The sequence below is a fragment of the Pteronotus mesoamericanus genome, unplaced genomic scaffold, assembly GCF_021234165.1.
Source record: "Pteronotus mesoamericanus isolate MK-2021 breed Mesoamerican mustached bat unplaced genomic scaffold, CSHL_Meso_final contig_134, whole genome shotgun sequence".
NCBI classification, from domain to species: Eukaryota; Metazoa; Chordata; class Mammalia; order Chiroptera; family Mormoopidae; genus Pteronotus; species Pteronotus mesoamericanus.
The window spans coordinates 1,202,032-1,229,402 of NW_026555061.1; the positions used below are offsets into that span (position 1 = coordinate 1,202,032).

General features: G+C 60.3%; 1 protein-coding gene across 1 annotated transcript; it reads left to right on the top strand.

The window, feature by feature from the left end:
- The first annotated feature begins 10,837 nt into the window (after positions 1–10,837).
- On the top strand, positions 10,838–27,142 carry RNASET2 (ribonuclease T2). Its single transcript, XM_054595070.1, has 10 exons — positions 10,838–10,930; positions 11,125–11,308; positions 13,679–13,739; positions 16,165–16,220; positions 17,666–17,723; positions 20,051–20,121; positions 22,249–22,362; positions 24,222–24,267; positions 26,003–26,077; positions 26,779–27,142. Exons 2-10 carry the CDS (start codon positions 11,220–11,222, stop codon positions 26,965–26,967), a joined length of 759 nt encoding a protein of 252 aa, XP_054451045.1. The 5' UTR covers positions 10,838–10,930; positions 11,125–11,219; the 3' UTR covers positions 26,968–27,142.
- Positions 27,143–27,371: the final 229 nt, after the last annotated feature.

The following is a 27,371-nucleotide window of genomic DNA, read 5'->3' on the forward strand; positions in this document are numbered from 1 at the left end:
AGGCTTAGTGGGGGTGTCCAGTCCACGGCCCAGCATGGCTACGCATGTGGCCCAACACAAAAATCATAAATTTACTTGCAACATTATGAGATTTTTGTGTGTATGATTACATGTCACCGTATATTTAATGTGTGGCCCAGAGATGCCAAAAGGTGGGACACCCCTGAGAGAGCTTTGGTTCTCAACTGGGGTGACCTTGCTCCTTGGGGGGCATTGGCCACGTCTGGAGACACTTGGTTGTTGTAACTGGGGGGTGGTCCTGGTGTTTAGGGGGAGAAGCTGGCAGTGCTGCTGGACATCTTCCTGCGCTGGCCTGGCCCCTGCCCCCACCCCCAGCAAGCGCTGCAGGCAGGCCCATGGGAGGACCACCCAAGTGTCTGTAGTGCTGAAAAACGAACCCTGATCCTCGGTCAATTTCATTCACTAAGCCATTTCAAAAATCATTTTAATGTTAAAAAGCTACTTTATGAAATAAAATTTAAACTAAAACAACAGAATTCAAGAAAACAGCTCCCGTCCCGGTGTCCTTGATAAGGACGTCTAATCTTGACCCTGTGCCCTCAGGTGTTTAGCAGCCTGCCAGAGAGCTCAGGTGTGCGCGGCGCAGAGCCCTCGTGGTGCCTAGAGCACAGCGGGACGGTATGCAGACAGGCTGGTCTCTCGGGCTTCAGTCTGCAGAAGACACCTTTTCAAAAATGAGTGAAGGCAGGCCCTGGTCGGGTAGCTCAGTTGGTTAGAGCGTCATCCTGATAACACCAAGACTGCAGGTTCGACCCCCAGTCAGGGCACAGGTAAGAAGCAACACTGAAGGCACAAATTAGTAGAACAAATCGACCTCTCTCTCTCTGCAATCAAGAAGTAAAATAAAATAAATCCTTCCATTTTGTACAACTTCTTGGAGAGCCTTTATTAACAAACAAACAAACAGTGAAGTTAGCCTATCACTTAAAGGAAAACAACTCACAGTATTTGTTGCCAAAGGTAAAATCAGAGTTTCCAAGAGGAAATTTGGAAAGCTGGTGCCAGCCACGTCACGGGCCCTCAAGAGCTCCCCAGTATGCAGGGCGTTCAGGCCGGGTTAGGGGCCTGTTGATGAAGGTGAACTGCTGCTGCTGTAGAGAGACGCGTCACCACCGGGAGACCGAGGATAAGTCGGTGAACCACGACTTCCCAAGGACACATTCCTGCTGCTGCAAGTCACACGTGCTGCGGGCGCCTCCGCCAGCGCCATGACAACCAGCCCCAGACTCAGTGGCTTGAAATAGTACGGCTAGGTCACCCCGCCGCTCTGTGGGTCCGAGGGCTGACGGAAGCCTCCCAGGCAGAGGCTGGTGCTGCGTCCCGCTGCATAAAATTGATTACGATATTTTTGTATGTTATATGTATTATGTACTGTGCTCTTACAAGAAAGCTAGAGAGAAGAAAATGTTGAGAAATCATGAAATATATTTACAGTTTATTGAAAAAACCCGTGAGTGCGCCTGTGCAATTCAAACCATATTGTGACAAGATCACCCCAGTACCTCTAGTTGACACCCTCCCCACACGTAGTGACACATTTCTTCCCTGGGATGAGAACTGGTACAATCTCCTCGCTGAGCGGCGTTGGGATGACCGGTCCGGTATTGTCAACGCCAGCCACCACGCCGCACATCCCAATGGGACTAGATCAGAAGCGCGGGAGGAGCGGCAGCTCCCCGCGGCACTGAAGACCCGAGGCTTCAGCGGGCGCGGCGAGCGGCTAGTCGGGGGCACGTGGGACTTCGGTGTTCTCGGCCCACCTGACAGGGCCCGCGGCTGCCTTGGCAGTCGGATGCTTACGGGCTCTGGTCCTGCTGCTGGCCTGGCCAGGTGCACCTCCTCGCCTTCCCCACGACCCACTTTTTTAACTTGCGCCTCCCCTGCCCTGTTTGATGTTGGGTAACATTAACAGGTACAGCAGGTTGGTATCAGAGACGAACCAAATGACCACAACAGGGCACGGGCTTCTTAAGAAATGGTGACAGCCCAGGCATGGTGAAGCCTGTGTAAGCCAATTAGGACACGCTGACTCGTCCGCAGCGGCCCAGGTGAGCTCTCCTGGGCTTAATTGGCCTCCCCGGCCGAAACCGGCCCCAGGCAAAGGGCAAATTACCTTAATGACTAGCTGCAGTTGGAAGATGCAGCACATAGCATTTAGACTAAATGGAGCCCCCTTTTTAATCTGTGGCCAATTAAACACTTGAAAGGAGATTAAAGGGAGATGCACAGATGTCCGAAAATAAGATAAAATAAGAAAGCCCTTTCATCCTAAATTTATTCATGAATGACAGTATAAACTCATGATGTATTTTCCCTAAAAAAAAAAAAAAAAAGACAAATGGACAAAAGAAACTTCTGTCCTAGCTTTGGAAAGGCCTAGAAGCAATGACTAACCCCGTAGCAATGAGGACCGGGACTCTTGTCTCTTAAGTGTAAATTTTCACCAGGAGGACCCAGGGTTCCTTTAACAGAATAAGGTGGCAATAGCAATGTATATACTGACTGGTGTGGAGTTTGGGGTGAACCTGTTATAATACAAAAAAGTTTGTGTGTTTTGGGTTTTTTCTTTTTGTTTGTTTGTTTTTTGCTTGCCCTGGCTAGCGTGGCTCAGTGGATTGAGCACTGGCCTGCGAACCAAAGGCTCGCTGGTTCGATTCCCACTCAGGACACCTGCCTGGCTTGCAGGCCCAGGTCCCCAGCAGGGGGTGTGCGAAATGCAACCACACATTGATGTTTCTCTTCCTCTCTTTCTCCCTCTCTTCCCTTCTCTAAAAATAAATAAACAAAATATTTTTTTAAAAGGTTTTATTTTTTTTTTAACTATAAAAGGGAAATTTTATCAAGAAACCCTGGAATTAGAGCACCAAACAACACAGCAGCAAAACACAGGCGGGACCGCGCCGGGGCGGGCGCGGGCGGGCTGCGCGGTTGCTGCGGCATTGGACCAGGGGCCCCTCGAGTCCTGTGAGCCTCCTCGGTGTCAGCGCTGGCCTGGCCCCGGGGGCGCCACGCCCGCCCGCCCATCATAGACCCCCTCTCGGCTTTTCCTCCAGCGATGCAGCTTCCGCTCAAGGCCAACGTCCGGAGCCACCGTGGGGGACAGGGGGTTGTGAAATGTTAGTGTCATAACAATACTATCATTCCTCCTTTTAAAAAACATGTTATTTATTTATGTATTTATGTATGTATGTATTTATTTTAGAGGGGGAAGTGGGGCAGAAAGGAGGGAAAGAAACATCGGTGTGAGAGAGAAACAGCCATCGGCTGCCTCTCGTCTGCGCCCCAACCAGGCACCCAGGCCCCCTGACCGGGGTTCAACTGTCCACCTTCGGTTTTGCAGGATGATGCCCAACCCTCTGAGCCACACCAGTCAGAGTCCTTCTTCATTGTTTAGGTGGAATTCCGCCATTTTTTAGGTGGAACTCTTCCTCACCCGTTGTCGGATGAGCCCGGGGCGCGCCCCGCAGGAAGGGAGGAGCGGAGGCCTGACCGCCTTGCGGAACGAGGACAGGAGGAGATGCTGCGAGCTGGCTCCCCTGCAGTCCCCGAGGGGGCCGGCGGCGACGTCGTCGCGGGCTTAGGGATTGTGACACATTGGATGTCTTTCAACCTGCCGTAGTTATTATTCTGTTTGATGCCCAAAAAGCATTTCATTTGGCCCCGAGGAGCCTCTCGAGCCTGCTTCGGAGCCCGTCGGACACAGCCGAGCAGTGTGGCCGGCCGTGCCCCTTTCTGCAGAGACAGGGTCCCAGGCCCAGGCGGGGTGTCTCCTTCCCCAGGCCTGGCAGCAGCCATTCCTCAGGGACCTGGTCCCCATGAATGAAACCTGTGCCCAGAGACCGTGGTCCCCGTGCTGCGGGCACCGCGCTGGGCCTCGTGGCGAGGGCTTTTCAGAGGTGAGAACTAGGAAGTGAGGCTTTCTGTTTGGCAGTTTTTGTTTTTTGTTCATTCGTTTTGCTGAATATTTAGCATGACACAACCTCTACTTCATTTTTAGTGCACTTTTTGATTTTTATTTTTGTCTTGTCTTTCTCTTGTACTTAAAACAACCCTCGTTTTATTAACAGCATTCCTCATTTGCTTTTTTTCTTTATTTCATTTTCCAATAACAATATTGTGTACTTGGTAACAGAACGGGAACTGAGAAGCATTTCCGGTTCCTTGGCAGCCCTTCGGGCCTTAGGAGGGGACCCCGCGTTCCTTCCACTTTGCTTCCAATTATGAGGCGCTACCTTTTTCAGAGTTAAGTCGCGTTTCATAATCACGTAAGACATTGGCGCTGTTCAAAGTTACACCGACAAAGCAATTGCTTTCCAAGAATTCTGGCTTCCACCCCTGTCCCTTTTGTCAGTTCCCTCTGCTGACACCACTGTCCCAGTTACTAAGGCTGTGGGACAAATTACCCAAAGCTAGTGGCACGTACAACCGTGTGTTAGCCTCGCAGACCTCGTGGGCCAGCAGGTCGGAAGGGCCACAGCAGCACGAGGTTTGCGATGCCAGGGCCACAGCGGAACAGCGTCAGGCGGGCGGAGGGCCTGCGGGCGGGGCTGCCAGCCCTCGGCCTTCGGGCGTCCGCCGGCCTCCCTGCCTGCAGGCAGCCTCCCAGCCGTGAGCGCCCTGGGACAGACGGAGGCGGCCCAGGGAGACCAAAGCCCTGCACCGACTCACACCCTCCCTGCGGCCCCCTCCCTGCGTGGCCCAGCGAGCCCACCCCGGGTACGGGGCTGGGACGGAACCCCTCGCCTGGGGGTCCAAAAGGGAAGGCTGGGGCGGGGCGGGGCGGGGGGCCGGGCCCGGAAGAGCGCCATGCTAGTTACGGAAAACACCAAGTGCCACAACATTTCGATGAGGTTTGGTTTGTCCTTCCACTTGAAACGTTTAAAGACGGGCTGAGGACAGGAAAGCTGTCCACCCGCGCTCTGTGGGGCCTTGGGACAGTCGGCGCCCGCGGTGGCGGCCCCGACGCTCAGGAACCCACGAAAGAGGAACTGAGGCCCCCGAAGCGAGAACTGAGAAGGAGAACCGGGCTGCACCCCCACAGGAAGCCCTCGTTTCTCCATTTACTTTGGGGGAAAGAGGAAGCTTTTGCTCTTTGAAGGAGTTGAGATTTGCTCAGGCTGAGGCGTAAATGCTTCTGCGAAGGGGATGGTTATCCTTACGGGACTTGCAGGAGAGCAGGTCCCTGTGGGGGTAGCCCCCCACGGAACGGCAGGGGCCTCCTGCCGGGCCCCCTGAGGGGGTCTTTCTGGGTGGAGGTGGGCGGGCCCCTCCTACGCGCTCCCCACCACGCCTAGGAACCTGAGCCGCGCTTGGCCCAGTCACCGGCCCGCAGCGAGGACAGCTCCTCTGCCAGCCCCCCTCCGGTAGATCGGGGCATTGGTTCTTCGTGCTCACACCAGCTGCGAAACCGCCCCCCCCCCCCCGAGACTAGCCGTCGCCCCCTGCCGCGCGCACGGTTGACGCGCCCCCTCCCTCCGGCTGCTGCGGGACGCTGCTCTGGAGGAAAGCAGCCCGGGTGTCTAACCAACCCTCCGGAGTCTTCCTGTTTTTTTAAGACAGATAATTTCCGAAAACCGTCTGAGTAAACAGCCTTTTCTAACATCACGGAGGAGAGCACGTTAATGTGCGGGGCACGCACGTGTGACAGGGAGCTCCGTTTCCCTTTCCAAAGCCTTTGACGAGGGGACTCAGAACCCGACGTTCCAGGTGCGCATTAGGAGATGATCCCTCGGCCTCGCGTTCTCAAGTTTGTTGTCAGAAAGTAAAGGGAAGCGGCCCTGGCCGGTGTGGCTCAGTGGGTTGGGCGTTGCCCCATACTCCGAAAGGCTGCTGGTTCAACTCCCGGTCAGGGCACTTCCGCAGGTTTCAGATCCTGTCCCCGGTCAGGGCACGAGCCGGAGGCAACCTATCGCTGTTTCTCTCTCTCCCTCCCCTCCCCCGCTCCCCTTCTCTCTTGAATAAGAATAAAAAAACCTTTTTAAAAAAACAGAATAAAGGTAACATGTTCCTTTATTTCCCATTTCAGACTATCATGGTGTTGGATTTGCTTGAGTCTTACTCTCTGTTCCGAAAAGTGTCTCCCCCGTGGTTCCAACTATAATAGTGACACCTTCAAGAAGAACAATACAGTGAAAAACCCTTGCGTGGTCTTTTTCTGCCCCGTTTGGCCACAGCCGTAGCTCGGAATAAAACAGTTTCGCGGCACAGGGGACACCGCACGGCTGCGGGCTGGCGGGGCGAGGCGAGGCCGCGGACGCCGGGGCTGTCTGTGAAGAGCGGGGCCGGAGGGGAAGCACTGAGAGCATGCCCCAACTTTCCCAGGATAAAAATAACTTAGGATGCAAAGCAGTTTTCAAGGGGAGGTTCCCGAAAGCGCGACAAAGCTACTCGGGGCTTGAGAAGCCTAAAGGGACGCCACAGAGCCTGGGACAAAGTCGCTCGCGTCACACCTCTAACACACGTCTAGAGCCAAATGCCCAACACTAGGCTCGGGCCGAGGCAGGATCTCCGGGCTTCGTCCCCGAAGCCCTTGCTGTCCCCCCTCCTGCTGAGGGTGCGCAGGCCCTGCGATCCAAGAGGACGCTGCAGCGGGTCCCCGATGTGCGCCGGGCCGCAGGCTCACGCTAAGCCCCGCCTGGCACTTTGCCTTTTAACCACCACAGCTCACGCTCACAAAGCTCCACGCCCCTGCCCCAGAGAGGAGCACGCCTGAGCGTAGAGAAGCCGGCTGGTTCACCAGCGTTACCCAGGTGACCGCCCGGAGACTTGGAACTCACGCCCAGACGGCCTGCCCACGAGCACGAGCCCCTCCCTCCCCCCTGTGCCGACTCCGCCCCTCTGGCCAGGACAGGGCCCTGTGTTTGGGGGCCCCGGTGAACGTGGGGTCCCACCCGGAGAACTGCAACACCAAGTCGCAGATACCGGACGAGGCGCAGGGCCTGGGAGGGTCCACCCGGGGGCGCGGCCCAGCCAAATCCTCCGGCTTCAGGGTCCGCGCACTGCCAGGCGGAGAGCTGGGGGCAATGAACACGGGGGAGCTGAAACTCTCGCTGATGAAGAGAGCGGGCACCCGTCGGCCGCCGCCAGTCCAAGTGGACAGGCCCTTCCAGGGCAGAGGCTTCGTTCAGGCGAACAACGAGCAGAACAGGGAAAGGCGGCCACCGGAGGAAACCAAAGCCGCGTGCAGTGGAGGAGGGGAGGGGGCTGCTTTTTCTAGGGCTCCGCCCCTGGTTCCTGACTGGTCCGTTTTTAGGCAGATGAGAAATCCAGATGTGCACAGTCTGATCTGTCAAAACAGCACTGTCCTAACTGGGTGGCTTCATACATTCTCAAGAGTCGTGACCGTGCGTGAGAAAGGGGCCGTGTACTACACCCGACACCCTCGGGGTGGCCCGCGTGCGCGTGGCGGCCTTCAGACACAGAGACCTCCGACGCGGAGAGTCTCGCCATAGGAGGGACTGAAGGTCAGACTTCTTAACCACAGTGGGCCACGGCAGGGAGTCCTGTCCCAGGCAGGGGCTGCCTTCGGCAAAGGTCCACCTTTCCCTTGAGCCGGTCCATTGCCTGAGCAATCCCTCCTCCCGGCCCCTCAGGGCACAGTCCCTACGCCCCCGCCCCCATGGAGCACAGGACCAGGAGCCCCTCAGTGCTACCTTGCTCCCCGCAGACCACCTCTGTGTGCCATGAATGTTAACTGGTAACTATCCCGTACCCACCAAGGCAAAAGAGTCTGTGTCTCTTCGTTTTACCCTTCATCCAATCCCAGAGGATCCCGCGCTTTGCTTTCTCCCGCTTCCCTAAGCTCTCACCAGTGGCTCTTCTGTGACCCCCTCTTAAAGCCGCCTCCTTTGATTGTAATGGATAAACTAAGGTGCAACACTGCGATTCTCAGAGCATTTCTCAGTCCGTTGAGGTCTGGCTTCCCGGCCATTGTTGTCAGTGTGACTCAAATAAATTCATCCAATTTCTCACAGGTCTGGGTGTCCTTTACGCTGATCTTGTGGAGCCGCTCTGATTGGTCAGTACAGGGACACAAGCTGGCCTCGGGGCAAACATTCTCGGACGGCCTCCCCCAGCTCTTCTAACTCTGTTTACTTCCCTCTACAAAGCCGCCTTTTGCGCAAAGCCGGAGAGGCCTGCAGATCTTAAGGTCGGGGATTCTGCCGTCGCAAGCGTCCCTTTGCCCTGCGGTGATCTTCTTGAACAAAGCCTCCCCGAAGTCGTGACCTGTTTTTTATTTGGCAGTGGTCAGGGAAGGCTTCCTGCAGGAGGAGGCATTTAAACACAGGGACTGTGGTTTGAGGGAAAACTGGAATTAAGGGATTATGGGAGGCAGTTCTGTGTTTAAGAAACAGATGTTTTTTAGCCTAAAAGAAAAGGGGATGGAACTGTGGAGCACACCTAGTTATTCAGAGGAAGGAAGACGTTCAAGGAACCTGAAGGGGACAAAGAGGTAGTGGGACAGACGGGGAGGCGAGGACGGCACAAGAAGATCGTGGGGCAGCGGTTCACGCGTTCTGTCCCCGGGTTTATTTTATCGAGCACCTACTGTGTGCTGTCCACTTTACCAGACAGTGGGGACTCAGAGGTGAACACGGTGCACATGGGTCTGGCCTTGCTGCCTAGAGGGAAAGACAGATTTTTACAAAATAATGTTTATGTAAGAAACATCCAAACCTGTAGAGAATTTTATAAGAATTTGAACCTGAACGGATGACGTTGCAGGGAAACAAGATCTCAAATGGTCCCGAGAGTGAGTCTTGCAGTCTCTCTTGTGCGTTTAGAGTTGAGAAGGGAACGCAGAGGAGATTACGGGAGGGGAGAGAAAGCAGGGCGGGGTTAGGGTTACAGGATCATCGCGACAGTGTGCTCCCTTTAGGCATCTGGAAGAGGCAATTACTCCTGGCATTTCCAAGATGTGCCAACCTGGGTGAGGCAGGAGAGTGGGGGAGGAAACTCTGGAGGCACCCGGGGCAAAGATAAAGGGCATCGATACTGGACAGAGACCCTGTTCTAGGACCGGTTGTTCCCGTTCTCTGGCAAAGCGCTGAATCAGGGAGAATCAAGGACACACCCACGCAGAAGAGGCTCCGTGACCCCTGCTTCATTATAATAGCATTACAATAAATTAGCCTGTGGGACCCCCTTCCCCAGTGGCCAGTCAAGGAAAATCGTGGGAGACCACACGCGCAGTAGCTTCAAAGTAATACAACTACTTGCACATGTGCAATAAAACCCACCAAAACTAGCCAGGAAATAGCCGCCCTGTACGGATAGAATCCCTCCAGCCCTGGAGGTCAGCCTCTGCTGGGGGCCGGCCCGTTCCCGGGCTCTGCAGAGTGAACTGGCACTTAGCAACACCCCCGCCCCCCCCCGCCCCGCCCCATCCCTGCTGCTATAAACTCTGTGTGGTCAGTTCAATTCTTTGTCCGCGATCACCAAGAACCTGGTGACCTGTGCCCACCTGCGACACAGATGCACAAGAACAATGGGAGGGACGGACGCAAACCTCCTCCGAAGGCAGTCAGAGGCCTGGAGGCTGACGACACACCATGGCCCGTGCGGTCGGGAGTTTGTGATCAGGTCACCCTGCGAGGTGACTTTTGGTTAGATTTACTGCAGTGCCCCGTTTTTCACCCACAGGAATCCCACATTTTATTTAAAACGGTGAATTCTGCGTGGGCTTCATCCAGGAGTACATGTTTCTTGCACATCTGGTATCCAGACAGCCCTGGGCCGCAGAGGGCCCTGAGGCAGCCGTGTGGTTTTTACTCACAAGGTAGAGAGGAACGGGCACTAACCAGGGCAGGGGGGGGCGGTGCTGGGGGTAAGGGGCAGAGTGGAGGTCCCCGTGGAGGACCGGCTGAGGAACGAGAAGGGCAGAGACTTCTGGCGGAGCCCCGATGCCCGACGCCTGGGATCCCGGGCTGCGGGGCAGAGCTGGCCCGGCCCGGCGCACGAGAAGCATTTCGGCGCTCATCCAAAGCCGGGCGACAAGCCCTGAACATTGTTGCACGGGGTGGCCCCACGAGATGACCCCTCACTGTAGAGCCAGCCTTGCGACACAGGGCGAGGTCACTGGCTACCTTTTGCGGGTGCCGCGGGTGCAGACTGGGAAGGGGGAATGGGGACGGCAAAGGCCTGGGCGGCCTGCAGCCAAGAGTTGGACACCTGTCATTTAGGAGTGGCCTCCCTTCCTGCTTCCACCCAGCTTCGGTGGATGGCACCTCCCGGCCCTTGCGCCCAAGGCCATTGGTTGCTGGCCGGTGGCAGGTGTGCAGCCACCGGCTTGCTTTTCTGTCTGTCCGCGGAGAAGGCTCATGGCCCTGGGCGGCAGGGGCAGCCCAGCCCTGCTGCCCCGCGGTCCTGTCCAGGGGCCCCGAAGGGCTGTACACAGTGGGGGCCTTGCGATGGGAGTGGGCGGGCGGAGCTCGGTGGGGCCGGGGGAGCTTGGGAGCTACAGGCTGCCGCTGCGCAGGCCTGCAATAAGGCGGCCAGAAGACACGCCACTGGGCCTGCCCAACTCCTTTACTGCGACAGCCCGACCCTGAGAGACAGCCGAGCTCGGCGCGGGCACGGTGGCGGGGGCCCCGAGTACGTCGGGCAGGCGGCTCCAAAGCGGACCTTGAGGGCCTGGGACGAGAGCGGGTAGCCCGGATGAAGTCTCCGCCAGGCGACGCGGCAGAAAGCGCGCCTGGGCGCCCTGGGGGAGGGTTCTCCCGGCGCGGGGCGGGGCACCGGGGGCGTGTCCGTCTGTGGGGGCGTGTCCGTCCGGGAGGGTGTCCGTTACGGGGCGGGGCCAGGCCGGAGGCGGAAACCCTCGGGCCTGGTGACTGCAGCTGCCGGGACCGCGGGGTGGCAGTGGGGATCGCGGCGCGGGCAGGGACGCGGGCGTGTCCAGCGGGCTCGGGTGAGGCAGCGCGCCCCCTGGGGCTCGGGCGCTCCAGGCCGCTCCGGGTGGTCGGCGGGCCGAGGGCCGGGGCGCGGGGTGCGCTCGGTAGGGCAGCACCACGCGGAGGATCGGGGCCCTGGTGGGCGGAACTCCCCGCCTTGGGCGGGGCGGACGGCGCTGGAACGCGCTTAAGGAATTGTGTCTGTTTTCAGGGACGCGCAGGCTCGGCCCGGACCCTCTGTGCCCCGCGTGCTTTGGAAGCCGAGGCTTTGCGCCCAGCCGCGTCGCTCCCGCAGGTCTCGAAGCGATGGAGCCCGCAGCGCCTCGCCGCGTGCTCCTGTGCTCCCTCTGCCTGGCCTTCTGCTACCTGTGCTGCGCGCAGGGGCTCTGGAGGAGGTAGGTGAGCACCTGGCCGCGCGGCGCCGGTCCCCCACCCCCTCCCGGCTGCCCTGAGCTCCCCGGTGTTCCTGGGCGGGCGGCGGGATCCGCAGAGGGTCCCGGCATCGGAGGGGACCCGTGCCGGGTCGAGGCGGTGCGCCTGTGCTCCGAAGTTCTCCCAGAGGTTGTGGGCGCACCTGTAGTTTAGATCGCACTACGCTGTCGGTGAAATGGTGCTGGTTCCTCCTTTTAAGTTTCCTGATCAGCCCTCCCCCGCCCCCTTCCTTCTGTCCCAGTGACAATCAGGGTGGAGGTGAGTGGGCTGTGTTGTAGAGGACCCTCACCTGACTTTGGACAGGAAACCAAAATTTGAGGGCCAGATTTCAGTGTTTCCTTCTATTTTTATTGAGTAATGGTCGCACTAACAGAAGGATTTCATGCTTACACGGGAGTAGGAAAAGATGGGTTTTAACTTTATAATGAAAGTTTTTATTAAACCATTGCGGTTTTATAACATATTTTTCAAGGGAAGGTCATGTTTCAGTTTTCCCAGAAAGCGTGTTTTTGGAAGAGCCAGGCCATCGGTTGGTTCCTGCCAGTGGCCCTGGAGAGGCGATGGGGGAGCCCTTGCTGAGTGGGACCTCAGCGCTGTGGGTGGCGGTTTGCTCCCCTGGGAAGCAGAAATAAAAACAGCACCTGCCCTTGCCCTGTCCGGGTGGCTCGGCTGGTTGACTGGTTGCCTGGTAGAGATTGTGGGTTCGGTCGCCGGCGCTCTCCCTACCCTGCCCCCTTCGCGAACTATGAGAGGGAACGGAGCAATGTTTCTCGTTCTCTCTCCCTTCCTCTCTCTCTAAAATCAATCAACGTGTCCTCGGGTGAGGATTAAAAAGAAATTATATATAAAAGTTCCTGCCCCTACAGCGGATGCGCATAAAACCCCGCCTGTCCAAGGGTCATCGGTCCGTGTCAGCTAAAGGCCAAGGCCGGAGCATGTGCCCCCACCCCACACACACTTATGTGCCATGCACCTGCCTTAGCTGGACAGCCACCCTCACTGGGACAGAACTGATCCAGACCCTCGGGGACCGCACAGATAAGCGGGCGTTTTCTCAAGGTGATGGGCTGAGAGCTCCGTGGCCGCCACTTGCCCTCTGCTCAGCGGGACCGGCAGCTTCGCCGTGGCTTTGGGAGGAATCTTCTCTGGACTCAGTCGCTCTCGGCCTGGACTGGGGGTAGGGACTGTGTTACAGGTGCTTTGATCGTCTTGGTGGTTTTATTGTAAGCGGCAAGCCGCCAGTCTGGCCTGCCGGCCGTGGCCTACCCTGCAGCCTGCTTCCCACCTGTGGAAAGCCAGGCTTTTGCACGCGGGGGAAAGCTAGCTCCTGATGCTTCTCCCAGCTCTAGTTCTCCCGCTGCTTTTCCTTTTGTGCTGGGCGCTTGCCTCACCACTTCAGACTGAAAACCAAGGTTTCATGGCGTCGCGGTTCGGTACTTACTCAGCAGTACTCACTCATTCACGAAATCAAAGGAGCGCAGGCTTGTCCTGCTTCACCTGTGAGTCCTCTGCTTGAGGACATCCCCGTTGCTGCCTCCATCCATAGCCTGAGTACTTTTGCTGGTGGCCCTTTCTGTCTCATCTGTCTGCCTGCCTGCCTGCCTGCTGCGCCTGGCCAACGGGGGTGGAGCTTCCTGCTGGGGGTCCGCATGTGACACAGCCCCGGTCCCTTACAGGAAAGTCTTAGTGTCCAGACAGCGCCCGGGGTCTGAAAGGGCCCCCTGTGGTCGACCGTCACCCAGGCTGCAGAGAACAAGGGCGGCTGTTCTCTGAGGGGGCGCTGACAGAAGGACCTCAGGCTATCTCCGGTCCTCCGGGGCCAAAGGAACACAGCAGGGGAGTTGGCAGGGCCCGTGGGCGTCGCCAGGGCACGGGGCGGGGAGGGCCTGCCCGTGAGCGCGCTCGGGAAGAAGGCCTCGGTGGCTCTTCCTGCGTCCCAGTCTCCACGGCCCTTAGGAGGCCGTCCTGGCTTCCTGCCCGCGGCTCCGACCCCTCCCCACCCAGCCAGGCCCAGCCGCCCCTAGTTGCAGCCTTCACCCCTCCTCTCTGCCGGACGCCACGGGCTTCCCTTACGGGGGCGTTGCCCCCCCACGGATGGGGGCGCTTCTCGGGGGCGCTTGGCCCTTGCTCGGGGCAGGCACTCGCCCCACAGCAGCGCCCAGGGACCCTGTCCCTCACTCGGGATGTGTCCCAGCCCCCGGAGGCGCCTGGCCCGCAGCAGGCTCTTGGTGCTTCCTGAAGGCGTGAGGGCGCGAATGGACGGACGGACGGCGGCCTCCTGTGTCTGTAGCTTTGAAAAAGTTCTTGACAAGGGAGTCCCGTGTCTTTTGCAGGGGCAGCCACGAGTGGAGAAAGCTGATCATGGTCCACCACTGGCCGGCAGCCGTGTGCATGGTGAGTGGCTCCGCCCCGCGGCCCTGGCCCCAGCGAGCTCCCCGGGGGCGGGAGGAGTTCATGGGGCGCCCCTCCCCGAGGGCCCGCGACAGGTCCCGGGGCTGCGGCCCAGCACCGCCAGCCGGGTGGCTCGGGGTGTCAGATGCGTGTCTTCTCAGTTCTGCAGGCGGAGTCTGAAGCGGAGAGGGCGGCAGGGTTGGCCTCTTCTGGAAGCTTCTGCCACTGCGGCCAGTCCTTGGGGTGCTGGGCTTGTAGGCACATCACGCCCGGTCCGCTCTGCGGCCCCAGGGCGGCCTCCGTTCTGTGTCCCTGCCCCAGGGACTGGACACAGTCTGGTCCCACCCCGCCTTTAGTCGATGACGCCGCGGAGACCGTGTTTGCAGATACGGCCGCGGTCGCAGGGCCTGGGCCAGGACCCAGCCCGTCTTTGCCGGGGCCAGGACTCAGCTCGCCACAGGGCCCACCCGGCTCCCCCTGTTTCTGCGAGTCGGGTCGAAACATGTCCGCGGAGCCCGCAGGCCCCCTGGCTCTGCTCCGCGCGGCTGCGCTGCGCATCCTGCCTGTGCCTCGGTCTCATCCTGGGCCCGCTGACCTTAGAGGGCCACCGCGGGGGGGCCCTGTTTGAGAGGGAGGGGAGTCCGTCTCCGCTCGGGGGGCGGGGGGGCCCTGTCTCGGTGGGGGGCCCGCCCCAGCCTGCCGCCGTCTGTGGGTGGTGCCGAGCGCCGCTGTCACTGGCCCGGAGCGAAGGCTTTGCGTCACGGACGACGGCCCCTAAGTGTGTGGAGAGTGCTTCTGAAGCTTTCACTCACGAATCTGCGAGACAAGAGGCCCCTCGTTTAACTGCTGAGAGCTGGGAGCAGCCAGTGACTTCCCTGGGGCTTGGCCGCCTCCTGGCCCCTGCGGCTCCCTTCCTCTTCCTCACCGGCTGCTGCTTCCGTTCGCAGAGGAGGATCAAATATCACTTGTACCCCCCCGCCCCAGGTCATCCTCCTGACGCAGCGACATTTCTAACAGTGCACACGCACTGCACGAGGCTCCCCAGCCCGCCCGCCGTCCCCCCCCCTCCTCTGCTCTGGGGGCAGGCGGGCAGGGGAGGGCCAGCTGCCTGTCCCCTGTGCCTCGGGGCAGTTAGGAGGGGTGGCAGGAAGGACCTGTGTGTGGAGAGCTGTGTCTTGGGCCGTGCTGGAGGCCCCCCTGAGGGCAGGGGATGGGGCCCTGGTGGGTGCGGTCAGGCACTGATGGAGCCTCCCCTGGGAGAGCCTCCCTGGCCCGAGGCGTTAGAAGTGGGGCTTCAGCAAATTATTAACGAGCAAAACGTGACCAAGGAATTAATTTCAGTCTGGGGCACCGTGGGAGGGGGTCTGCCCCCTCGCCCAGGCACCGCCCTGGGGGCCTTTCCCCGGGCGGGAGGTGGGCCCCACAGGTGCGGGGACAGGTCTGTCCTCGGCGCTCAGCGCAGTCCCCGGGCACCTGCCGGAATCCTTGCTGGCGATGAAGACAAGCTGCCACCTGCCCCCCGGCACCCCGTGAAGGCTCCTCCCAGACACAGGGTGCGGAGCGGCGGGCGGCCCACGCTGGTGCTGGCCTTGCCCTGCCCACCCCGCCGGCCGGGGCCCCGGGGCCTCCGCGGGGGCGAGGTCCACGGCCGCTGCCCCGACCCCGCCCTGCCGCCCTGCCCCTCCGCCTGGCCATCCTCCCGGCAGCGGCTGCAGTCCCTTCACCAGACCCCTTAATGTCCAGACCGGCCACAGGAGCAGTGGTGCCCCCAGACAGCGGTTCAGAGAGGAAGGGCCTGGGGGTGGGGCGCCCCTCCCCGGCCCTCACCCGGTCCTTCCTGTTTGCATGTCTCACTTGATAGTGAAAATGTATTTCTCGGTGGCCGTGTATTTTGGAAAACCTCCATTTTAGCCAAACAGCTAAAAGTGGAGGTCCCTAAAGAGTCACGCCGACGGGGTCTCTCACTCGCGCTTGCCCCTGCTCCCACCCAGCGTCTTCCTGGCTCCGGGGTCGACAGCTCCTGTTCCGCTCGTGCACTTGGACTTGGTGCCTGAACGAACGGGAGGCTAGTCCTCAGCCTTTAGTCTCAAGCCGTTGTCTATGTCATGGGATGGGGACGTCGCTCACAGGCAGGAGTGTTTGCATCAGATCGACTTCATCTGCAAGCACAGAAAAAAGGGCGAAACCTGGTCTTTCGCTCCGTCATTCAGGCCGAGGACGGGCCCACCCAGTGCGAGTGCGCCCTCCCGCCCCGTGCAGTTCCCTCACCACGGTCTCGCGGGGGCGGATTTATTGCACGTTCGCGCGAAGCGCGAAGTTTATTTTGTGTTAATCCTGTGTCGGGTGTCGCCGATGTGTGTCTAAAGAAAGGGAGGTCGCTAAGTGGATCTCAGTAAGCAGTGTCCCAATAATTCTCTGTCTTTTTTAGGAAGTTGAAAATGACTGTAGAAACCCCCCGGATTACTGGACGATACACGGACTCTGGCAAGTACCCAACGCGCGGAAGTCGGACGCCGCAGGAGGCTGGCTCCGCGGACGCTCTGGCTCGAGTCCCGGCCTGACGTTTATGCTTGGGATGCTGTCTGGAGTTTATGCCAGTAGACCCTACGGTTTACTCAGTAGATCACATCTTCGTTTAAAAATACCTTTAGTGTTTCTAACCGAATCCTACTTCTGTTGGTGTTGTTTAGGTCCACTTCGATATGCATTTAAGGATTCTGGGTATATTTTAGGATTACTAAATTTTAATTTTCTTATTTCTTCTTTGGGGGGCAATAAATAAATATATATAATTTATATATAATCATTTTTTATTTCTTTATATTTTAAAGATTTTATTTTTCGAGGGGAAGAGAGAGACACATGGATGTGTGGTTGCCTCTCGTGCGCCTCCTGCCGGGGACCTGGCCTGCATCCCAGGCCCGTGCCCTGACCGGGAACTGCACCTGCAGCCCTTCCGTTCACAGGCAGCGCCCCAGGCCCCTAAGCCGCACCGGCCAGGGCTGTGTAATCTATGCTACATGCACTCCACAGACGCCCAGGTTTATTTGTCTGCTTTTGCCCGCACTTTGTTTAGTTTATCCTTTTGCCGTCCGGGCGTGCGTTCGGGGCGCCAGGCAGCGCACACTAACGGGCCTCGCCTGCTGCGCAGGTGAGAGGCGCCCCTCTGGATACGGCCCGCGCAGGCGCCCCTGGGGAGCGGGTCAGCGAGAGCGGGTTCACCCGGCCCCTGTCCGCCCTCCCCGCCGCTTGTCGGGGCCCAGGCACTTCAGTGTGAGGGACCCTGGCTTTCTGGGGTTGTCTGCGCCTCTGCTGCCTCACCTGTGACCAGGGATGACAGTGCACAGGGATGCTCCTGTCTGGGGTGGGGCACCTGTTCCAGGTCAGGGACACCTGTTGACGCCGAAAACATCTCAGGGGTCCGGAGAGAAGGTTTGGCGACCCTGTGGCCCAGGCTCAACCTGTGGATACGTGAGGACACAGGGACGTGCGGACGGACGGCTTGGTGCTGTGAAGAGCCTTCCCAGCTGGCCTGCCGTCAGCACGGGCACTGAGCCGGTTATAGACATTGTCCCCTTGGCCCACACCCCCTTAAAGGGGCAGAGCCCCTGCTGCGCCCCCGCCGCGGCGGTGGCGGGGCTTGCATGGCGCAGCTCCGGGACTGGCTGGGATCCGTGGCTCGAACCCCGCGGACCCGCCTCGGAGCGCCCCCTGCGGGGTGCCGCTGTTTGCACCTGGCGGCCCTGTGCCCCAGCCTCGGCAGGGTCTGCGGGGTCGGTGCCTGGGCCTCGTTGTTAAGGGGCCGGCGTGGCCGGAGCGTCCCCACTGCACGTCCCTTTGTCCTCCACAGTCCTTAGTGCGGTGTTTTCTCCTGTCCTTGGGAACCCCTCCCAACCAAGACGAAAATCTCTCTATTTTTACATTTCAAGGGCCGACAGAGCTGAAGAGTGCAACCGCTCCTGGCACTTCAACCTGGACGAGATTAAGGTACAAGCTCCTCATCCTGACATGGCTGCGTGGGGGTCGCCCTGGGCCGCGCGGGCGCCCTTGGAGCTGGGGTTTGCAGAAGGGCCGCGGCTCGCTCCCCCGATCGGCCCCTGGCACCTGAGGGCGTGTGAGTGCCGACAGCAGCCCCCAAATGAAATAGGAACAACCCCCCTCCTCGGCCCAGGGCCCTGGGAGCGCGCTGTGGGCGGGGGCCGCAGGTCGGACGGCGGCCTCTCGCCTGCCAGCCCTGAACCTCCGCCCCGCCGCCCCTGCCTGCTTGGCAGACGGCAGGCACACCCAGGCTGCTGTGGCTTGCAGAAGAGACACACAGCGGCTCCTTGGCTGTCCTTTGTGTCCCTGGTGGGGTGGGCTCCTGCCTGGGGCTGTGAGCGGGGAGGAGGTGACCGGTCCTTCCAGTCCAAAGGCGTCTGTTACAGAAAACTGCAGGGCCGGAACTTAGGAGCGAGGCTGGCCGATGTGCCGCCTCCCGCACACACGCACGTGTGTGTGTGTGCATCCACACCGGTGCTCACTTTTTCTTGGGGGGTGCGGCCAGCCACCTGCCAGGGCCACTGGTACCTGGACTTCAGGTCACCAGGGCCCCCCGGCTCCGTGGGGCAGCTCAGGGGGTGCTAGAATTGTGGGTCCTTCCCAGGAACGTGCCGCCTCCAAAGGACAAAGTAATGAGTTCTAAAGCCACCGCAGGCTCTAGTCCCAAGGGGTTATTTTCCAAAGGGTCCCTGTGGGGACCCTCAGTGGTGTGGGCCCCAAAGCCTGGTGACGTCACCCCCCTCAGACGTAGTTTCCTCTTCCCAGACCCACTTCATCTCCGCCAGATGCCGTAGGGATGTTCCTGATTAAATCATGAGACCCTAGAGTGGAACTGGAGATTAATGTATTTAGGGACCACACGTGGAGCACCCGCTGTGTGCCAGGTCCTGTGCTCAGGGCGGGAGAGGGCGAGCACAAGCGGGCGTGGTCCTGGCCCACGGTGCTTGCAGTCGGGGAGGCAGGTGCTAGTGGTGTCACCTCAGCCACACAGAATGATAGGCCGGGTGCCTGGAGAGAGCAGTGGCCGGAGCCTAGGGCCGTGGACCCCCCCTCCCCGAGGCTCCTCTGTGGAGGTGACATTCGAGCTGGAATCCAAGTTAATTAGGTGGCAGGCGAGGAAGGCTGGGGACGCAGCAGGCGCAAAGGCCCCGCGGTAGAAAGTGGGAGTTGGGAGGAAGCCGCGGGGCTGGGTGGGCTGTGAGCCTGGGCCGCCTTCAGGGCCGGGTGCTACGGAGCCTTGGGTGCTGGTTCTGCATTGTCCCTCTCACCCGAGACCCCAAGGGAGGTCACTGGGAGTGTGGCAGCCGAGGAACGAAGGGACCCGGCGTGTCTTTCTGATGTTGCTCCAGCTGCCGTGTTAGCGGTGGGAGTCAGACACTGTTGGTTGACTGCAGTGTCCACATCAGCATTTGTCCCAAACAAAGCAGCCGAGTTTGGGCACTAAACTCTGGTGACTCTCCGTCACCCCGGGACGCCAGCCTGCAGGTGGAAGTGGGTGGTGATCGGGGCGCCCAGCGGGCAGCCCCCCCGGGGAGTCGGCTGTGGGAGGACGCCCCCCGCCACCGCCGGGTTGGGGAAGAGAGCTTGTGTTCCCTGAGGTGGTGGTTTGCGTGAATTACTAGATGCTACTTTTCAGGGCAGTCTTAGAAACCTTCAGAAAAGGGAAGGGGCGCTATGCTGCACGCTTGCTAGGATGGATGGACCAGCGCTGATACTTTGTTACTAACTAAAGGTCACAGCTGACATTAGGATCCCTCTGTGTGTTGGAGGTTCTGTGGGTTTGGGCAGATGTGTATCCACTGTCACAGTGTCATACAGAGCAATGTGACTTCCTGAACGTCTGTCTGCTGAGCCCTCTCTGTTCATCCCCCCACCTCCCTCCCCTGACCCTGGCAACCACAGATCTTTTTACTATTTCCGTAGTTTCCAGAATGTCATAGAGTTGGGATCCTACAGCCGGTTCAGACTGGCTTCTCTCAGCTGTCTGTGTATGAGCTCCTCCACGCCCTTCCGTGGTTTGATGGCCCGTCTGCCTTTCGAGTGCTGAATAGTATTCCCTTGCCTGGGTGGACCACAGCGGGTTTGTCCACTCACCTGTGAGAGCTTGTATTTTCAAATGCGGTTATGGTTACTCAGGTTTCCCTTTTAGATATGGTACATCTTGAATACTTCATGCAAAGTAAGCACACAATTCTAACAAGTCGCCCGCCTGAGTGTTACCAATGGCACAGTTCCTGCTGCGCGCTAGTTTATCTGAATTCTTTGATTACACGCAGGATCTTTTGCAAGACATGAGGATGTACTGGCCTGATGTCCTCCACTCGCCGGCCAATCGCAGCTCTTTCTGGTAAGTTCTGGCAGCGTCGCGAGCCTCAGGCGCATTGAGACCCTCGCCCGTGCTCTCCCTCCAGGGGAGCTCTGGACGCGCGGGTGACAGGCGCGCGCAGCCGGTCCTCCGGGCGGAGGGGCGTGGCCGCCGATACCCGGGAACAGCCCCTCCCCCGCGCGCGTGCGCGGCGTCGCTCCGCCCCGCCCCGCCCCGCCCCGCCCGCGGATGAGCGCGAGGGCAGCGCCGAGCGCTCCGCTCCGGTCGCTCCAGTCGTTACAGCGCCTTCGAGGTTTCCTCTGCGGCGGCTCAACTGCCTTGCAGACCTGAGAAGCCGTCGCTGCGAATCAGAGAGGACAGAATGGTTCTTAAAGAAGCTGTGCTGAAACGGACCAGGGGAAAAGGAGACCTGGTTAAGGAGGCGAGGCCGTTGGCCCGAGGACCCAGGGAGGACAGGAGGGCAGCGTGTCCTGAGGTCCGGCCGCGGGCCGCTCGGCCGCGCCCCTGCAGCGCCTTGCAGCGCAGCCGGCGCTCAGCTGAGGAGGAACGTGCTGCGCTCAAGACGGCTGTTAAAAATCGTTGTTTTTGAGGAAGACAAAATTAACCTTTTCATTTATATTTAAATTAAGGGAAGATAGTTCTTCATCTTCTCCATCTCACTCCAACTTGTCAATTTACAAATCAGATGACAACTGACCAGATTCTATCCCAAAAGGTTAACTTAACCTGAAATATTTTTTGTGGAATTTTCAGGAAAAGAGGGGGGACGAGAGAAAAGCTTTTGAACGCAAAGCGGAACGACAGGGGTGTCCGCGCCCCTGGTCCCTAGCGCCCCGCACGGGCCCTCCGTCGGGGGCGGGGCCGGAGCGCGGCCTAGGGCGGTGGGTCCTGGTCCGACAGCCACCCGCCTCCCGCCCCCGACACAGGGGCGGCACAGGGGCGAGGAGGGGCGGTTCGGCGCCCTCGGACGGGCCTGCGCGGCCTGAGGGGTCCACGTGGGCGATGCCCGGAGGACCTGAGCGGGGAAGGAGCGCTTCTGCGGCGCTTCGCCGCGCTGCCCGGCGTGAGGACGGCGCGCACGAAGCACAGTGCCGCCGGCGGTAGCAGTGGTCCGTGATGGAGCCGGTCACGTTTCTGCCCCTCGGCTTCAAACCTCGGTCCACAAGGTGGACAGAAGGTCTCCCGTGGGTCTGTCCTTGCAGCGCCTTCGTTCATGGAGACAGCGTGGGCCACGTGCGCTCTTGGCTTCGAGCTGCGTGGAGGCAAAGCGATTCACTTTTTCAGGCCGGATAGTTCACACACTTAGAACTTTCTGTTCTGGGACAGAAGTAGACGCTACCCACTGCCATTGACGTTCTCCAGGGCTCCGCAGTACAGCGCGGAGGCCACCGGGAGGCGCTGTCTCCATTCGCTGCACGTGGACCCCAGCTGCCCGGTCACCTTTACTGTGGGAGGGGGGTGTCAGAGGGGTCCCCCGGCCTCGCCGCCCAGCCAGCCGTCAGCAGGGAGAGGCTGCCGTCAGAAAGCTGTGCTGTTTAATGCCAGATAAGGACCAGGCATGCAGAGCAGGCGGCCTTGGTGTTGCAAGGGCTGGAGGTCAACCCCGGGGACTAACCCTCTCGGTGCCGTTAGCCGTGTCGGGAGGTGCTGCACACACAGCCCTCTGCTCCTGGTTCTCGTCGGGAGGGGAACCAGAGCTGGGCCTGGCCCGGTGTGGCCATGCAACTTCCCTGGGGAAGGTGTCCCTGGGCCTCAGCAGCCGGCCCCTGAGGTGGCCCAGGCTGCCACGGGAGGGTCCCCCCAACCTCTGCTCGTGCGCCCTGCCTGGGGGTTGGGGGAGAGGAGAGGAGGCCACAGGACGATCACTTCTGATTGGCAACTGACAACTTGGCTTTAAGCTCAGGATTTTTTTTTTTTTTTTTTTTTAGAGAGGAAGGGAGGGAGAAAGAGAGGGAGAGAAACACCCATGTGTGGTTGCCTCTCGTGCGCCCCCTACTGGGGACCTGGCCCGCATCCCAGGCAGGTGCCCTGACTGGGAATCAAACCGGCGACCTTGAGGTTCGCAGGCCGGCTCTCAGTCCACTGAGCCACACCGGCCAGCCAGCAGCTTCATGGCTTTTTAACCAGGGCTGTTGTGCGACCTTCCAGGAAGCACGAGTGGGAGAAGCACGGGACCTGCGTCGCCCAGCTGGACGCCCTCAACTCCCAGCAGAAGTACTTCGGCAAGGTTCTGGACCTGTATAAGGGGCTCACCCTGAACAGGTAGGCGCCTGCGGCCGGGCGGCTCCCCGCGGGCCGCCCCTGTGTGGCAGCCTCTCCTTTGCGCCTGACTCTCAGGGGTGACGTCCCCATCGCTGGCTGAGCACCGAGCCACTCTGAGCGGAAAGGCCCCTCCTTCAGCGCCGTGGGCCCCGCTGAACGAACGGCTGGTGCGATCGTTGTGAGTGATACTTGTGTCTCCTGCCAGGCCTCTCCCCGTCACTCTGGGTCCTGGCCAGGCAAGGTGGACACAGGGACTCGGGCCACCTCCCTGGGTGGGGACGTCATCAGACGGTGCATCGGCCTGAGGGAAACAGGACTGACCAGGGCGTGCCTCGTCCAGCCGCGATTTCCGGCAAGAGCGTGCTGAGTTAACAAGCCGGCTTCTCTGCAGCCTGGCTGTCAGCGCCCCGTGGGGCTTCGCTGCGACGCTCCTGGAGTAGCAGGGACAGTGATGGGCCCGGTCCTGGGGCCTAGAAAGCACCCAAACCCTCGGAATCCGGCCCAGCCTGCCCCTCGCCCCCCCCGCCCCCCGGGGCAGGGGGACAGGTCCCTGCTCGGAGCTGCCAGACTCGCGGAAGCCGTCCCCGAGGCGCCCTGCCGAGGGCCGGGCCCAGCCTGCCCGCCGGGCCGGAAAACGACCCCAAACCCTAACACCCCTGCGCTGTCCTCCGGATCGCAGACCGTTACTACAGGGGATCTTTTTCTCAGAGGCGAGCCTCACACATTGCCGTACGCTAGCAGGTTTTTCTAATTCACTTTATAATATAAAAGCAGCAAACCCGAAAAATGCAAATGTCTTAACCGACTAGATGGACTGGGGGTCACCGGCAAACTGAAGTCTGTAGGAAGCATGACGCGCCCGTGGGGGCCACACGCCGTGTCCCCGGAGGGTTCCCGCGGTGACTGGTTTCCCAGGGGCCTGAGTCGGTGGTGGCCCCCCCCCCCCCCCCCCGGCGCAGCCCAGCAGGGGGGCCATGTGGGCCGGGGGCGATTTTTCATGGTGTGACCACCTCATGAGAAAGCAGAAAGAAACAGCCTAACTTTATAACTACTTTCATGTAATCCAATGTATTCACAATATATCACCACCGCCCTAATAAGTATGTAAATTGAGGAATTTTGCATTTGGGGCACCAAGTCTTTGAAGTCTGGCGTGTCCCCTACAGGGTCAGTAGCCCAGGGCCGGCAGCGGGCAGGCTGGGCTCCTGGGCTCGAGGACCTGGGCCCCGCCCCCCGCTTGCTCCAGGGCGTCACGGCCCAGGGCGCGGGACCGAGAGGGGCTGGCCTGTCAACTCAGGTCCCTTTGTCAGAAACCCCGGCTGGAGCGGGGCGCCCTGCGGAGCGGCCGTACAGTCCCCAGGCCCGCTCCTCACGGCTGCAGCGCAGGCGACCCAGGGAGGCGTGGGGGGCCAGAGGGCCCGGGGCACTGTCCATGGGAGCGTTTTCACTCCACCTCCGCGGTGCAGTAGGTCCCCTGCGCGGCACTTGGGCGGATGCGCGGGAGCTGGTGGAAACCGCGGGCCACAGGAAGGGCAGGGCTGCTGGTGTTCGCTGGAGGTGGAGGTCTGGCCGCGCGGGCTCCTAGGGTGCGCCCGGAGCGCAGGGCTGACGCGAGCGTCTCCCAGAGCCTGCGCGGGCCCCGTGGACGCGCCCGCAGCCGGAGGGCGGCCCAGGTCCGCGGGGCTGGGTGCAGCAGCCGCCTCCTGCCACTTGCTGGCTGTCCTTGTTGGCAGGAGCCAAAGCACTCGCCTGTGAGAGCCTGTGAATGTCTACTCTGGAATGTGGTGTTTGACAAGATCAAGAAAGGAAAACAGACCTTCATCATACAGCTAATTTTTTTTTTTTACTTTAAATTTCAGCGTGCTCCTAAAATTGGGGATAGTACCATCTGGCAATTACTATCAGGTAAGTCTTGCTTTGGGCTTCTTGTCAAATGCATCCCTTCTGACCTGGGGACACCCGCAGGTTAAAGGGTCAGCCTGGCAGCTGCCCTCAGGCTTAAACGGCCCAGACGGTGCCCGTCCCACCGCACTGTTGTGCTTCTAAAGAGACTCTGTCTGAGCTTCGCGTCCCCCGCCCATCGGGTGCTCGCAGAGGCGCCTGCACCCGTGGTTGGCGGCGTGTTCCCGGACGGACAGGGCAGCAGGGTGAATGGTGGGGGAGCGCTCGGTGTGGCCCTGTGTTTGGGGGAGAAACATTGGTTCTCGCTTTCATGGCGGCACTGTGATTTTTTTAAAGATTTTATGTATTTATTTTTAGAGAGAGTAGGAAGGAGGGGGAGAAGCATCAATGTGTGAGAGAAACATTGATGGCTTGTGTCTCCGCCCACACCCCGGGCCTGCGCCCTGACTGGGGATCGAACTGCGACCCTTTGGTTCTCAGGCTGGCACTCAGTCCACTGAGCCACGCCAGCCGGGGCTGATTTTTTGTTTTGTGATAAAGCTGTAGAAACTTAAGCCTGACCAGGTCTTACTGGCAGGTAAGCACACCCAAAAGCAAGGTCAGGCTGGCTCACAGCCGCACCTGTCCCTCCGTCCTCTGTGGCCCCTGCGCGGCCGCCAGCAGAGAGCATGTGGCCGCAGGGCACGCGAGGGTCACTCTGGCCTGCTCCTGGGTCAGCTTGCTGACCCTCACGTTTCTCGGACATGGTTCTGTATCTGTCGCAGGTGTGAGTGAACAGGGTTGACTGTCACCGGTAACGGTGCTGTGGCATAGGCACCGGGGCCGATGGCGTGGGACACCCGGGGCCCTTGGGCCTTGCTCTGTGGTGTCTGTGCTGCGTCTCCTCCTCCCACCAGGGAGGCTGCGGGGGAGGCACAGTGACCTCGGGGACCGACTACCGCTGCCTTCTGACTGTCCTCCGAGGAAGCCCTGAAAAAGGGCGTTGCAGGCCCCGGCTGGTGTGGCTCGGGGGACTGAGCGCCAGCCTGTGAACCAAAACGTCGCCGGTTTGATTCCCAGGCAGGGGACAGGCCTGGGTGGCAGCCAGGTCCCCAGCAGGCGGTGCTCAAGGGGCAACCATATGTGGATGTTTCTCTTCCTCTCTTTCTCCCTGTCTTCCCTTCTCTCTAAAAACAAATTTTAAAAAGTTTTTTAAAAAAAGAAAGGAAGACAGCGTGTTTGCAGGCCCCAGATTCACCTGGACTCCCGTTCAAGCAGATGAGGGAACGTGAGTTACGTTTTGCCCAGGACCAGGTTTCGAGTCTGTTAACAGCAGCAGCGGCCACGAGCGCTTCCGGAGCTCCCACGTGGCAGGCGCTCTGCGAGGCGCGAGGCTGGCACGGCGCGCAGCCCGGCGGCAGGGCCTGGCGGACGCGCGTTGGCTGGATTGGCCATTGGGCATTTTCTGCTTCTGCACCCGTCCCCCAGGCTCTGGGTGCAGGCGGGCAAGCGGGGCAGGCAGAGGAGAGTGTGTGGCCGAGGCGTGGTGGCTGGAGGCCACGTCCTGTCCTGGGGTGGGGGCGGGGGCGGGGGCTCCTCCTCCGCACATCCCGCCCTGTCTGCCAGCCAGGGCGGCGCTCAGCGAGGACACTGCCGTCAGCTGCGCTGGCGAGGATGTGAGCCAGGGTCACGTCTGCGTAGGCGGCTGCTAGACTTTCTCCGTGGAAGTTTCATTTCTAACGCACTCCATTGATTTCAGATTTCAGACATCAGAGATGCCCTTGGCAGCTTGTACGGAGTGCTGCCTAAAGTCCAGTGTCTTCCGCCAGAGCAGGTCAGAAGTGCTGTTTGTTGACCTTCCTGTCTTTATCAAGAAGACAAGTTCCCCCTTGTGGGCAGCTTTGCGCTCACCCTGGGGCCGCTTGTGTGTCTGTGCTCATGTGTGGCACAGGTGTGTGTGCGCACGCACACAGTGTAAACGTGGGCATGTACTGTGGGTGCTCTGTGGGGGGGGGGTGTTGAAATCACCTTGTTCTTTGGCTCCCGGCCACACAGGGTTTGTCCCCTCACCCCTTCCCAGAATGCTCCTGTCCCTGAAGGGCCGGTAGAGAGGGGCTCTTGCCGCAGCTGACGTTCCCGATGAGACTGCGAGTCTCAGAGACTCTGTCCGATTTACAGACGGGTCGTAGCCTGTTTTGTCAGCGGAGGGAGACGGGGCTCTCAGGGTTAGGGTGCTGTCTGCCGGTTTATCCAGGAGGCCGTCCCCCCGCAGTGTTGTGGGGCAGGCGTGTGTGCGGCTTTGCCCGCCCGCCTCAGTAGCTGGGTGAGCTCCTAGGAAAGCAGCTGGGTGGGGACCTAGAGTCCCAGCGGCACCTGGGGCCCTTGCCCAGGTCGGTGTCGGGGGAAGGGCTTGCTCCTGGAGTGCGGATCCCAAACCAGGAGGTGCCCCTAGTTCAAGGTCAGTGTCGCGGCGACTGTAGAGCCAGGGTGCTGGTCCCGGTCGAACTCTCACCCGCCCTCGTCTCTCGTGCTCAGGGGGAGGAGGTGCAGGTGCTCGGCCAGATCGAGCTGTGCTTCACGAAGGACCTGCAGCTGCGGAACTGCTCGGAGCCCGGGGAGCCCGGCGGCGGGGCCGGTGCGGGGCCGGAGGGGGCGCTGCGGAGCCTGGAGGTCTGCGCGGACGGCCCTGTCTTCTACCCGCCGGTTCCTGGGGGCGGCCGCTGAGGCCCACGTCCGGACGCGCGCTGTGTTTGAAGAGCAGGAGACCCTTGCGGAGCACCGCTTTCAAAACAGTGACTGCAAAGCGAAGGCTTGTGTTTACAGTGGTCTGCAGTTCAGCCCGTTTCCTTTTGCTTTTCGCGTCCTGAGAGTGGGTTTTTGTGGTACGTGGAATAAAGCTGTGTTTTCTCTTTTTCCTCCTGTGTTTGTCTCTATCACCTTTGGAAGACCAGGCGGGCACCTCAGCGTCTGACAGGTGGCTGGGACCCGGGAGAGCTCCCCGCTGTCCCCCGGAGCGAGCAGCCTTCTTGGCCCGGGGCCCCTGGGCACCTGCTGCCACGCTGGGGACGCCCCCACGCCTGCCTCGGGGCTGACCGAACACGGCCCCCGGCCTCTGCCCTGCGGCCTGG

Bases quoted from the DNA above. Each gene is read 5' to 3' on its own strand.
- RNASET2 (XM_054595070.1), top strand. From the start codon at position 11,220: ATGGAGCCCGCAGCGCCTCGCCGCGTGCTCCTGTGCTCCCTCTGCCTG. The intron at 11,309-13,678 runs GTAGGTGAGCAC...TGTCTTTTGCAG, and splicing joins GCGCAGGGGCTCTGGAGGAG to GGGCAGCCACGAGTGGAGAA. The intron at 16,221-17,665 runs GCAAGTACCCAA...TTACATTTCAAG, and splicing joins TGGACGATACACGGACTCTG to GGCCGACAGAGCTGAAGAGT.